Here is a 14,206-nt window from a genome sequence, read left to right as displayed (position 1 = left end):
CATTGGTAAAATCACTCTCTGGATTTACACTTGTGTAGATTACAAAAATACTTTGGTTTGCTGATTTTTCTGAGTTCTGTTTCATGTACTCAGTCAAAAACATAGATTGCTGCCAAACTTTCTAAAAAGCGTTTAAAAAGTAAAATATGTTCATGAATTATGAATAAATCACATCAGTTATGTAAACAGAGGGTTGCACTGAAACAATTTCAAAGTCTGCCTGCTCTGCTACGAACCTATCCCACAACAACCATTTGTTTCTATACTAAAATCAAGACAAAATGGTTTAAAACCAGCAGAAAATAAAACTGCTCTACCTGGCTTCTTTGTACAAACAGCAAACTGCCAAGAAGAAAGGCTACCAAAAAGGAGATGAGAATGATTTTTTTTAATGTTTTTGGGTTTAGTAATCCCAGGTCATTAAGGCAGATGTGTAGCTTAAAGATGCTGTTGTTCCGATATAAATTCTTTAAGTGCAATATATGAAAAGGCTTAGTGTCAATTCATTGCATTAGTTATTATTCCTGCTTTGCCACTGAAAAAGTGAAGCTACAAAGAAATGTATTTGTGACTTGAAGGTTTCTTTTAAATGCCAGGGCCACACAGGGTTAACTGATTCTGGGAGATACAATAACTATACTTGCTGTCTTAGAACTGAGCTCCTCAAACCACACAAGGAGGCTCAGAGAAGACTCCTTGGCTCTGAAACACTGCCTCTTTGTGAGCTTGTCTTGTTCTATGTCTAAAAGGAAAGTTAGTTTTTTATCTCCAGTTCCTTCTTCAGCCTCCTGGCTTCTGTTTCAATGGTGTCACGTTGTGCATTTCTTGAAGGATCTAATGAGTTTTTAGAGAGCAATAAAAAACCAGGGGTTTGGGGAAGTAACCTGTGGAAGGTGTGCAATAATCATGGAACCAGGGCAGCAATCTCCCTGGAGGTCATGCCTGTTGCAAGACCTGGGAAGCTACTAGAATTTTGGCTTTGCTACTCTTATTAGACCCTAGGATGTGGAACTTTGCCTGTTGTCACCTAAGTCAGCTATTTTCTCTTGTCAAAGGTCTGCATAGGGGTGACAAAAAATTCACTTGAGTGAACTGGGAGTTGGATATTTTTCAGATAGGGGAGCTGTGTGAAAAGGTGCCAGGGATAGTTGGGTTCTTGGTTCTGGTTCTGTGTGGCAGAATTTGCTCCTGTGATGTGAGATTGGCACTGTGGAACCAAGGTGTCAAGATGGACAGCCTTCTGAGGCGAACACTTTATTTACCTCCAATTACTTATCTCCAGAAGAACAGTCACTGAAGGACTGGAGAGTTCAGGCCAACACAAATATAAAAGACAGAAAAAAATGTTCCTGTTTTCAAAGCTTTGCCTCCTAGGGGTTTCTGGATCTGAAAACTGACAAAATGATCCAATAACAAGGAAAACAATAAGAAGAAGGGTATTTAAAGAAAAGAAAACATCAGAAAATGGAATTAGGTGGTTTGGAAAACTAAAAATAACTGTACTATTTTATTTAGGTGGTTATTTTAAAAATGTGGTAAGGAAATGGGTTTTGGTCAACTCTTTTTTTTTCCCCTTAATTTGTTATTGGTCAAATAGCAAACCAAAACCTAAACATCTGCTTTGTTATACTCAGGAAATCTGGACTTAATTTTCTTTTCTACCATGGCCATTTTGTGAGACCTGGGACAATTCACGTAGCCCACTGTGCTTTAGATCCCAATTAAAAGTAAAAACATAATTCTGACATCAAGACATAAATATTTTAAGATGCTTAGGTATTACTGCAGTGCGAATGCAGACATTTCTTAGACATCAGACTATTAATGTAATTTTGAAACTGGATTCTACTCTGTATTTGAAATATCACTAAGGGAACTGGAGTTGAGCTTCTCTAATCAAGGCTGAATTTTGCACAGTAGTAATTTTAAATGGCAAGAACCTCATGCAAATTAGTTAAACAGTTTGGCCTAATGGATATTTAGACAGTAGGTTTTGGGTCTATATGTGTTGAATTAAGTTCCAAGACAAGGAATTTGCAGGTGAAGAGCAACGAGTTCAAAGGAATTAATGGTTTGTGTTTTGAGGAGAGAGTGGAAAATAAATGGTACCAAGTGTGAAACATAACAATTATGATACTGTGTCCTGGGTTGCAGTGTATTCTATTACCATCCTCATGAGCTGTTGAAATCAGGTGGGGCAGTGTTTCCTTGCCTCCTCCCCCCAGACTGTCTTGCTGTTAATGGCCCATCATTGTCCTGCCACCTGACTCAGAGATAACTCCCTCTGGACTATCTTCTGTTAATGAGCCTAATCAACACTTGGCCTCATGACTCATTACGCCATTGTGAGATGCTCCACCCAGAGGGAGGAACCAAGCATCCCATCGTGGATATAATCTGGGACTCTGAACACCAGAGATAACCTTTCCACTGGATTTCCAGGGGACAGGAGCTACACAGCCACCATTGGACTTTCTGAGGAAGAGCAGACTCTTTTACTACAGGATCACTGCTTCAGAGGACTGCAGCCACCATTCTACCAGACTGCTACCACCACCCTGCCTAACAGGGTGTCAGGTTGTACCTTGACTCTGTCAGTTTGAACCAGTGTTTTCTTTTACTTTTTTTCTCTTTCTTTAATTTCCATTAAATTGTTATTCTGACTTGGTGCCTCCCACTGGTTTGTTTTCAAACTAGTACATACTGGTAACACTTTCATAGCTATTTCATTTTAAAGCCCCCAAGTCAATGCACTTTTAGCCATGCATTTGTGTGATCAAAGATTTCACACCGAAATACATGAAAACTGTGTTTTTATCCATATAGAGTCATGCACTTCTTTCATTTCTTGAGATTCTGTTTTATGGTGAAGAAATCACATGGGCTTGTTTTCTCCCCTCTATTCAGCCTCTTAAGTTAGTGCTTGCAGCAGTATCACTGCTACATCATCTGTTCCCAGAGAACCAGATTTTGTAGTATGAGTTTTTATCTGACTGCCATGCTCCATTTTTTCAGTTGGGTCTCATTTTTCTTCTCTTTTTGTGTTCTCTACCAATCTACTTAGATTTCCTCCCCCTCCCCATTCTTTCTTGTTTGTTTGTTTTTTGTAATTCCAACTTTGTCCCAGCAGCTAATAAAGAAGGGGAAAAGAGAAAACATCCAGGAAAAAATGAAAACTGCTGAGCTGTCTCTCTGAATTTTTGGGTGGTGCAATGGCTGGCCAAGGTCACAGAACAAAGATCTGTCCATGAGTAACATGAAAGTTTCGGTTTGTACTCACCTCTCCTGAACCCTGTGTGGCTTTGTTTTGATTTCACTTCCATCTGAGTGCCAGTTAGATTGGATACTGTGATAATCCCATGAGAATGCACTAAAAATCACACTACTGGAGGATCTAGGGTGTGCTATACTTGGCATTGAATCCTGTAGTGTCTAAAGATACGATGAGAAACAGTATGTGATACCAAGACGTATTGGATTTAAACTGTAAGGCTAGAAACACATGGTTTCTGTCACTGAAAACTGGGAAACAGCTGTGCCTCTGTGTTGTTATGAGACATATCTCTTTCATCCTTTTTGTTTGTAAAATGTTTGTCATATATTTTTACTGCAGTTCCAGTCCAATATGCATATCAGGAAAATCATACAATGGAAATCAGTTGTATAGCCACACCATCAAAAACTTTTGGCAGCCAATGGTATTTAAAGGAATGCAGCAGCAGTAGAATTCTTCCCATCACTTGGAGTCTTCAGCTGCGAACAGACTGTGGGCCTTGAAAATTTGCTTTTGAACCCCCACTTCATTCCTGGGTGTGGGCATCATGGGGTAACATTGTGATTTGTTCTATGTGCATGGATGGTTTAAGACATTACCATCCTGTGAGGTGCTGGGAAACCCTAGAAACCTACAAGGGATGAAAGCAGGCTTCTTCAGAAAGCATCAAGGAGGGGCTTGTCACTGCAGCACCTGCAAGACCTTCAGCTAGCCCAGTTAGATCTCCCTTTTCCTGCACAGCAGGCACATTCATGAGTCAGGGACCTGGGACTCTTTATGTTCCCATAAGCATTTTGAAAACATTAATCCTATTCTTCAGCATACAGAGCAAAACAAATCCAGAACTGGTACCTTGGTTTATAGTAAAGAGATGTGTAATCTCCTACCTGTTCTGGGGGCATTTCACCAGGTAATGCTTCACTGTTAAAGAAAAGAAAAAAAGAAAGAAAATGTGGCTTCACACCAACATAGTTTAGGAATTTCAAATGGGCACTGCAGACAGACCTGTGTTGCTGAGACTGTGGAGTTGCCAGGTTGTTACACTGGGAGAGCTCCTGATCGTCACCATACATTATGTTGTGCTTTAAAATGCAGTCTGACTCTAAGACATAGCTAGTCTTGGGAGAGGGGAATGTATGAAACACCAAAAATCTGCTGTGGAAATGCCGGGCAACACACATTCCAGTGGTCAGCCCAGCCAAAAGACAGCTTGCTAAGGAAAAGCACAGCAGGCCAGTAATTTTACTTTGAAGACTTTTATTTCCCTTGTGGTGCCTGTATTTATTTCCAGAAGCCTGAAATAAACCATTCACCCACAGGAGCCACTGCTGTTCCTAATGCAAGTCAGATTGTGACCATAGGCATAAAGGATCGCCTCCTGGGATCAGATCAGAGGTCCAGTCCAGCCACTATCCTGTCTCTGACAGCTGTGTGTGTGAGCTGCGTAAATCCTTCTACTTCCTATTCCTTTGAGTCAGTAGTCCTGAGCAAGGGCAGCTGCCCCCACTGCAGCCTTTTAGGAGCCAGGGTTATTAAGATGCTCTTTTGTGGCTTTGTGGCTTCTATGCCTCTCTTAAAGGACAGACTCTGTCTCTTCTGGTCAATCTACTGCCAATTTCCATCTCAGAAGGATGAGAGGGTGCATCCCTGGGTCATGATGTCAAGTTGAATGCAACCTAGACATGCCACTCCCTTCTTCTCTGTTCTTTAAAGGACCACAAAAACCAGACAACAGGGCACTCACGTGACTATGCCCCTCTCTACAGGAAAGTTTTCATATTTGAACTTAGCTAAATTCTCCCATTCCAAGGGAGCTATACAGCTCCCTGTTTTGGTCCCAAGGAAAGGGGAGCTGAGAGCACCGAGAGCTGGGACTAACACAGAGGCCATGTTTAAGCTAGTGAAGGCACTGCTTCCATCTACCTGCCAGGCCTTTTTTAAATGTACAGGAGAACAGTAGGCCTGACCCTCTGGGAGTAAGGGGATGCTCATGTACAGTGCTGACATGCTTTTGAGCATGCAAATATTCAGATATTTGGGTAGCGAAGAAAGGTTTTAGCAGCTCAGAAGAACCTACTTTTTCTCCTTTGTATATCCTTATTCTATATTGTATATTATTTCAATATTTAGCTGGTGTTGGTTCAATGTAAATAGACCTTTCCTCCGAGTTGCTTATATGGTCACAGCAGTAAATTGACAAAACCAAGCAAATTCTAACCCAACGTCTGCCCAAGAAAAACTGGGATACATCAGTCTAGTGCTTGTGGCTTCAGGGTGACTCACCATGACCAACATACTTAAGTGTGGGTACTCCCTTGGCACAGAACCTTTGTCATCACTTTACAGGGTAGGAAGAATAACATCAATCTTGCTCCTTCCTCTTGGCAAGCAGAGTTGTTGGGTTCAGTCAGAATCAGAGTTACTCTAAGTGCACTACTAGGAAGATGGAGCCACAGCCTGAAATGTGTTTGTGGTCAGGCAAGGGCTTCTCTATACATCTATTTTTGGCTTACATGTCTTCTCACGTGTGTATCTGAGTCACTCATTCCTTCGTGGGATCTGTGTAGGCTGCAGAGGCAGCAAAGTCATGATTCTCTCCTGTCATTAACAAGGCAAGGCACTGACCAAACTCCTCCTGAAAGCTTCTCTTCAGAGGTGGTCCTTACACTCTCCTCTGACATGGTGGCTGCTAAGTGTGCTGGTATCTCATCCTTGCAGCTTGTGTGAGGTCTCCAAATAAATGAAATGAAAGTAGAGCCTGCACTGGTTACTCCACAGATCTGAAGTAGCACATCTGTTTACAAAAACACTGCTTTGATTCAGATGTAGCCTCTTTGAGAAACCCTCTCTGAGGCAGAGAAGAATGAAACAGTAACCCTTGATCTTGAAATATTATTATGAAAAGACAGATTTGAATGTTGAAATGATGCTTCAGTTTCAAAAAATACAGTAAGTGAGAGAGTGCTAATAAAACCCTTCAAATTCCCAAGAATATTGACAGCTACTCAGGAAAGGAGAATAAAACAGAACAGAGTAAGATTGCTTTGAAACCACCCTACATGTTTGGAGAAACGTGACTCATGCAAGATTTTAGCTTCTGGTCAGAATGCAACTTAGTGATACAGCATGTGGTCTCCTCTGAAAGAAGTTCCAACAACCAACTTATGTTTGTGCAAAGGCGAAAGATTTTTGAAAAGTCTGAAGCAAATTTGAAGTGAAATGTCTATTAAAGGGGAGGAAAATTCCTTTGTTCATGTTTGGCTGATAGAATTTTTTTTCCTACCAATTTTATTTAAAATTACAATAAAGGCAAGGCAATATTTATTTTTCCTGCTTCCTCTGCATTCTCTTAATTCTCTTCTCCCCTCCCCATGCCCCCCTTTTTGGCAAGGTCTTTGCAGTCATCAGGAATGGCATTTCACTCACCTGTGGATCTCCTCCTGTTCAGAAGTGACTGACAGAGAATGACAAGTGTAAAAAGGAGGACACTGATGATTCCTATGGAACACACAAACACTGCATACACGTACAGATCTGAAAACCAAGCACAGATGATAGTCAGTGTTGCAGCTGATGCTCCATGGTGATAGGCCAGAAAAAAGTTATGTCTGCAAGATCCAAACAGGCTCTGGCCCAAAAGATTTTGGGTAACTGCTCAGAAGTAGTTTAACCCTCTTGAAGCTTTCCTGTAATATCCTGCTCGGTTTAAAATTTGGTTGAAGTCTCCATAAATGCAAATAGGTGTAGTTACACTTATGAGTTGTGGCTTTCAGGAGCTAACAAAGGACTGGTTTGGGTTTTGGGGTTTTTTTGAGCAACATCTCAAAACCCAAAAGGACTTCAGTTGGGTTATTTCCCAGTTCAAACAGCTGTACTTTTTTCTTTTGTAACAAAAGGGAAAAACAAACACACAAACAATGAAGCAAGAAAAGTGACAGTGGGGAGAGTGTTGAGTGGCTGGGGAAGAAGGAAGAAAGGCTGCAATTGCTTCTTTTGCTGGCAGCACTGGCTTTTAACGTTTGTATTTTTTTTTTCTTTTTCAATCTACAGCCTTAGGTTCCCTTTATGGCTTTCATTCAGGTGTTGTAACACATTCCCAGTGCTTATCTTCCCATTGGCCATAACAGATATACAAGAAACTGAAGCTGGACGCTTCCATTCTCTTTTGTCCAGCACCCCTTGTACTTTGTGGGATGGTTTCTCAGGCAAGGCCTGGGTTTGCACAGGAAATAGCAAAATTGGTCCTGATTTGGGGCACTTTAGGTGTCCTGTAGCATTGGAATAAACTGACATCGAGTATAGAACCAGAAGCAGTTAGATGTATCTTTACCTTCAAAAAACTTCCAGGCTTCATGGTTTTTCTTGAAAGTGGGATGATCAGAAGTTTTTGCTGAAATCACTGAAAAAAACCAAAGAAGACACAACAAAAACTGAAAAATGTGTGGCATAAAAAGTTAGAACCTCTTGAAGTAAATGTATTCTGCCTTAGACTTGAGTGCCCCAAGATCTTTCTTCATCTAACTGCCTTTTGATGAAACACTTCAGCTGCACAGAACTGTCCCCTCTGTTCAGGAGGAGGATGGGTGACTGTCAATATCATAACAGCTGTACAGGCTAGCACCAGCATCCAAATGCTCTGACTGCTGAAACATTGTTCCAAACCCTTTCTGCTCTCCTCAGCCAGCTTGTTTATGCATGCTGATATTTTTTATGACATCAGATTAGATGATGTCACTTATGCCAATTCCATGATTTTTCTTCCTCTAGCAATCATTGCAATGAAATGTGAGCCTGGTAATGTCCTCCAGATTGCCAGTGAGGTCTGAACCTCCAAGAGAGCTTCATGTGGCAAATCATTAGAGAACAAGTATCTTACTGGAAAGGAATTCATTACAGAGAGCCCTGCAGGGATGTGAAGAGTGGGGCTAGATCAATGGATATACAACTTTCAGGACTAATGAAATCTTCTATTCAGTTGTGATGGGAAGCTCATCCTGGATGTTTTAACAAATTACTCATTTGTTACATGAAAGCATCACATGTGTAGATTTCTGGCAAGTATTTCAGAATAACTTCCCTGGAAAAAAGGGCTTTTGTTCATTTTGGGGAAAAAAATAATCTTCCATTCCTGTATCTTGCAACATTTTTACCATTAGAAAATGCCACATGCAACTAATACTGAAGAACTCAGACTCTCTTCTGTGGCAAATTCTGATACATAAACTTCCCAACAAGACAGATTGTTGTGATCATCTACTTTTTTGTTGTCCATGCCAGTATGACTATAGTTGGACTGCCTAATTTTCTGTATTTGTCTTCCTACAAGTAGTCTCTTCGCTTGGACTGTAAACCATTTGGAACATGTATTACTCTAAGAGACATGCAGTCTCTTGAGGGATTACATGATTGTAAATGATGTTTCTGGGGTGCTGCATATTGTTCTGAGATATGGATTAGAGTTTTCTGATAGGAAGGGAGTAGAAGAATTTTGGTTTTTTTTGGTCTGTGATAAATTGGTGTTTTGGTGTATTCTCTACTGTAAATAAGACTGCTAACTTGGTTTTAGGCTGACATTGACCACACAAGCCCAGGAAAGGAGCAGATGCCTTTAATGAGAAGATGGGGGAAGGGAAAAAGGTTGACTTTATCTTAGACAGAAGACACTGCAGGCTGGATTAGGAGACACTTCTTGGCAACACTGGCACATGGATTTCTCTTGGTTTTACTAACAAGGTTTAACAGTAGCCTTCTTGTAGATGCTATCTGATGTCTTGTATTCACGATGAAAGGGGCAAACTACAACAGTTTAAATTTCAGGTGGACCTTCTGAAAACACTACAAAGTTGCTGTAGTTGACATGAGTGCAGGAACAGAAGACTGTAAGGACTCCATCTCCACAACAAGGCTTCTTTTCCAAAGAAATGTACTTTGCCTCTAAAGTAGAAGCCAGATATGTAGCTAAAATTAGACTGTCATCATTACACAGTAAGGAACTATAGCGTGTAACTCAATTGTTTTTCTGTAAGTCCAGTATGTGTATTTGTGCAAATTTATGTGTTGCAACAAAATGTATTTGCAACTTCTTAACGGCCTATGCAAATTTACACGTGCAAACTTGCTAGCAAATAACAAAATCTAAATATAAATTAATAGCAGTAGATACTACAGATCCAGGTTGCTTCAAGAGCAAGTTGCATTTTGAAGAAAGAGAATTGTCCTTTTCTTTTCTCTCTGGAAATTTGTGTCTTGCACAGTAACCTCCTCTTCCTGTGTGAATAAATAATAAAAAAAAAAATAGACCGTGCTATTTCTGCTCTGCTTGATGTGCAAAATTTTAAGAAATTTGCCTGGTGCTTTAGCATAAAGATACTATTTTGAATTGGGCATAACTGCAGACACATTACTGGAACAAAATGTTAGGCAACACAGCAACTGTGATGTGGTGGAACACTGCTACCTTATTTGATAAAGCACAAGCAGTACAACTTAAGTATCCAAATGCTTCAGGCAATTTGTATTGCTCCTTTTGTTGCATCCTGGGTCTAACTGTAATATAAGTAAATCCCTTTGCAATAAAAAGTGTAACTGATCATAATATAAAATACAAAATGTGTTTGGAATAAAATTTCCTTGAAAAGCCCAAGTGTTACTGTTGGGAAAACTGGAAGCTTTTATCACTGCTCAGAAGAGTTACCTTCCCTCTCAAGTGCAGCAAGTTCTGTACACTCAGGGTGCATTAGCCAAATGCTAGCAAAGGTGGTCCTTTTTTTCCAGTCAAGAGGCTTTAAGTGGTAAAACAGTTGCTATGACATTTAAAGATATGCAATATTTCAGCTATCTTCTGGTATCTTTAATCTGGATTTAGAGTTAGAATAAATATGCTTTTGGGGGGCCAGGATGGTTGTGGTGTTTGCCTCAGATCCCCATAGGGTGTCTACAACTCTCTACAGGTTGACCAGCCTTCCTCCCTTGTCTCAGGTCTCCTGCTCTGCTTTGGTTCATTTCAAGTGAAGTAATAGAGCTGAGCAGACTGTGAAAATGATGAAGTCACAAGTCTCAAATCCCTATTCTGATTATATATTCATGACTCATACTAGAAATCAGGGGAAAAATATTATTTAAGGACTAGACTGAAAAATGATGGATTTCCTTCTTTTCAACAACTGCATTGATCTGAAGCTCCATACTTTGGCTATGAAAACCAATGAGCAGTTTCAGTGTTACAATCAGCAATAGTCTGAGAAGCTATGAAAGCTGTGGAGTGTCTCTTTGGGAGAAGGGGTACAACAGGTGGTGTGACAATATTTTATATTGCTTTTTCTTCTGCTGCCACTTACTTGGAGCATGCCATTCCCTTTCCAAGAACTTCTGACAAATCCATATGTTTCACTACAGGCATTTAGGAACAATGAGAAAACACTCTATACTGCTTTCTGGCATTATCTTTAGGGCTGTCCCTGTGGGAAATCAAATTTTCTGTTTATAAAGACACAAGTAGGGGGCTAGTTTGCCAGCTAGCACTGATGGCACAGCTGCTGAGCAAAACCACCTCTCCAAAGGAGTCTGCTCTCAAAATCCAACTTCACCCATCTCTGAAAGTGTGAGTATGGTGGCATAAGATTTGAGCTAATCCATCCTAAAGAGATGGCGTGTTTTCAACTTGGTTCACATCTGCCACTTGTTGCTGGCCATTTTATCCAGAGTTCAATACCAGCAGGATGGCCATTGCTTTTCTAGCTCTGCTTTCTGGCTGCAAGTGGTGTAAACAATAGTACTGAAGTGGTACTAAAAGTGCTACTTACCAGCTGCTGCTAGACTAGAACTAAGAGGAAGAGAAACACCAAGAGAAGGGCAAAACACATAAGCTGAGTACTAGGTTTTCTTCTCCTATCCACAGATTACACTTAAAAATAATCTAAGTTCAAATGTCATACAGATGAACTTCCAAGAAAAAAAAAGGGATCACAGAACAAGAAGAAATTATAGACTTGAAATCAATAGTCTCTCACCTCTTATTTCAGTAGCTGCTGTACCATTTGACCATGCTGTCCACTTATTTCTGTGTTTGCCAATTTCTTGGACTTTGCATATATAATGTCCTTGATCTGTTTGCTGGAGGCTTAAAATAAGGAATTTGTACATAGTTCCATGTTTCTCTTTGAGAAGATGAAGTCTTTGCTTATGAAAATGATGAGTATAATTTCCATAATACTGGACAGACCCAAACTTTGTCATTTTGATCATCAGATGCTCCTGGGTAGGTGATGCAGCGAAGACCCACCGCACAGCCAGCAAATTGTCTGTCTTTCTCTTTTGAGAAATGTGGCAGTAAAGGGTAGCATTATCCCCCTCGGAGTATTGCACTGTTGGTCCAGGAGAGACTGTCACATTTAAAGCCTCACAAACATCTGCAAAGGAAAGAAAAGATGGTGAGAATCCTCCATATAGGCACAACAGCACCATGATCTGTCCCAGCATGCAAGCCCACAGCAGGTAAACTGACGGTATCTTTTTAGTGTGCAGCAATTTAATGACCTTGTAGACCCTGACAGCATCTGTCTGTGAATGTTAAAGATGGCATGAGGCCCTCCTTCAGTGAGCCTGCCCTAGCATTTTTTCTGTCACTAATCAATAACACAGAGGTGACATGGAGACCTTGTTACTGTCAGAGGACCAACTTTATATAATCTTTTATCAGTCTGAACAAACGTATTGGAAAGCTGTTCCGTGACCAGCCCTTCCGATGGCTTGCATCCTTCTTAGGACTCCCAGGCTAAATGGTTTCAATAGCCAGTTTATGCTCATTTGTTCCTGTGCCAGCTTTAAGCTTAAAATAGCGTTTTCTTCTCTAGAGCTTATTTCCTGACTCCATATACAAAGCAATTATCTGGCCTCAGCCTTTGCTTTGTTGAGCTAAAGAAGACAAGCTCTGTTAGTCTCCTCTAGTAAAGTAGTGTCTTCCCTATTCACCCTAACAGCCCTTCTCTGCATTGGTTACAGTTTAAATTTTGGGTTTGATTGTAATTATTTTAATTTTCTTTTTATTTAATTGACTGCAGTTATAGGCAGTATCTGGAAAGAAGTTCTTCAGTGTCCTGTGGAATACTCACAGTACTTCTCAGATTTGACTGGGATATACCTTGCCTGGTACGTCCCAGAATTAACTTGTTTTTTCCATGATACTTTCATATGTGATTATATGGCAGGTTATATATAGCATACTTGGGTGTTTTCTCTTGTGACTTGCAGTTCAGCTCTCAGTGTATCAAAGAAATTCTTACTAATCCCCAAGTATGTGACTTTGCTGTACTAATTTCTGCTCCACTTCTGTTACCCCATCCTCAGTTTTACCTATGTGCCATCCTTGTCTTATGCTAATTTGATAAGGTCACAATTTCAATGTTCATGCTTCTGTCTACCTCTTTTAGACATCATTTGTGCAAACCTTATTTCATACTGTTCCCTAGATTATCACTGGAAGACCACTGAATTCTCTATATCCTACAGTTCTCCATGTCCTCTGTTTTAAGTAATGTTCTCCTTGTCATAATCCAGTGGTCATCTCAAACCTGGGTTAAATCCAGCAGACTAGATTTTCTGGCTACAAATTCAAGTTAATCTGACATTATTTCCATGAAAAAATATGACATGAGATCGTATTGGGACAAATGATTATTCCATTGTTCCATTAATTCTGATTCTTGTCTTTAATGTTCTTCATCCTAAACCTCACTTAGACCAGTTGTTTGCCTCTCTGCTTTACTTCTAACAGTAGCCACTATAGGTGAAGCTTGAAAAAAGTGTCCATAGCTGTTCATTAGAGGAAGATTTCCCTTTCCTAACCTAACTGATTTATACTGGACTGATTTTCTGAGGCATGCGAATCAACACTCATTTTATTTCCTTCCTAACGCACATTAAGAATGTCCTGATTAGTCACATCAGAGAGTGATCTATTTTTGACCAACGGTGTATTGTGGCAATGTGTTCCCTAAATGACTTGTGATGTGTAATCTACCCATCTGAGGGCATCCACTAGAGAGAGAACCATGTTCCAGCAGTGAGCAAGCACTCCCTGCAATGCACTCTGCAAAGCATGAAATGTCCTCTAAACTGTGAACTTCCTGTTATGTGAATACTGTACTGTACTCAAATACTAATGAGAATTGCAACTCTGGGAGAATTATTTTTTCATTTTTGGACACTTTTCTAGCACATCAGCAAGGAACATTTTAACAAAGGGGATGAGAGTTTTGGCAGAGACTATTGTCTGACATCAGCTCCTGAAACACAAACATGTATTTATCTTCAAAATAAGCAAGTAAAGTATTTCCATTCTATTTCTGAAGGAGTACTGGAGACAGAGACACTGGTTTTATGGTCCCAGTGAAGCTGTGAAATGAAGCAGTGAATTATATCACCTTATTTACAGTAAATCCACTAAATTAAAGAAGTTGAATTGCAACTGTTTGCGAAGAATTCTGAAAATTAATAGTATGATAATTATTTTGTGCCACTTCAGTCGAAATCTCCAATGAATGGCAGGTTTATTCCAAGTAGACATTTTTTTTTTTGTTATGAAGGAGAAAATATTTTGTATAAAGAACAGTTTGGCTTTTTAAAAAAATCTTCTTGAAGAAACTACAGCTAAGCATGGATGAGGTTATTGATAAAATTATTTGTGCATTATGTTTGTGTCTGCAATTCATGCAAATGCCAAAGAAAGAGGTTATTTTGCATTGTAGAAAGCATATAACAGGATGTCAAAATTTTAAATTAAGACTGAATCCCACCAAAAGCTTTCCAGGCACGAAACTTCAGTTATTACTCTCTGGACTTACCAGCCTTGGTGCTTTACCAGCAGAAGGAAAGCCAGTAAATGGCTGTCTCTGCCATTGTGAAGGTTGTGCTGCTTAGTAAATATGGAATAAG

The 14,206-nt window shown here is 39.9% G+C and overlaps 1 protein-coding gene across 2 annotated transcripts in view; it reads right to left on the bottom strand.

The window, feature by feature from the left end:
- Positions 1-14,206, bottom strand: part of VSTM4 (V-set and transmembrane domain containing 4) — a 32,914-nt gene that overhangs the window by 15,883 nt on the left and 2,825 nt on the right. For both annotated transcript variants that reach the window (XM_039554171.1, XM_039554170.1), the window contains exons 2-5: positions 11,284-11,682; positions 7,605-7,673; positions 6,701-6,808; positions 4,162-4,195 (exon numbers count right to left, since the gene is read on the bottom strand). In XM_039554171.1, coding sequence (XP_039410105.1) covers positions 4,162-4,195; positions 6,701-6,808; positions 7,605-7,673; positions 11,284-11,682 — 610 coding nt within the window. The remainder of the gene's footprint in view (positions 1-4,161; positions 4,196-6,700; positions 6,809-7,604; positions 7,674-11,283; positions 11,683-14,206) is intronic.

This window comes from Corvus cornix, chromosome 6 (genome assembly GCF_000738735.6).
Source record: "Corvus cornix cornix isolate S_Up_H32 chromosome 6, ASM73873v5, whole genome shotgun sequence".
Lineage (NCBI taxonomy): Eukaryota > Metazoa > Chordata > Aves > Passeriformes > Corvidae > Corvus > Corvus cornix.
The sequence above is the reverse complement of the archived record's forward strand: the minus strand, read 5'-3'. Positions and strand labels throughout refer to the sequence as shown.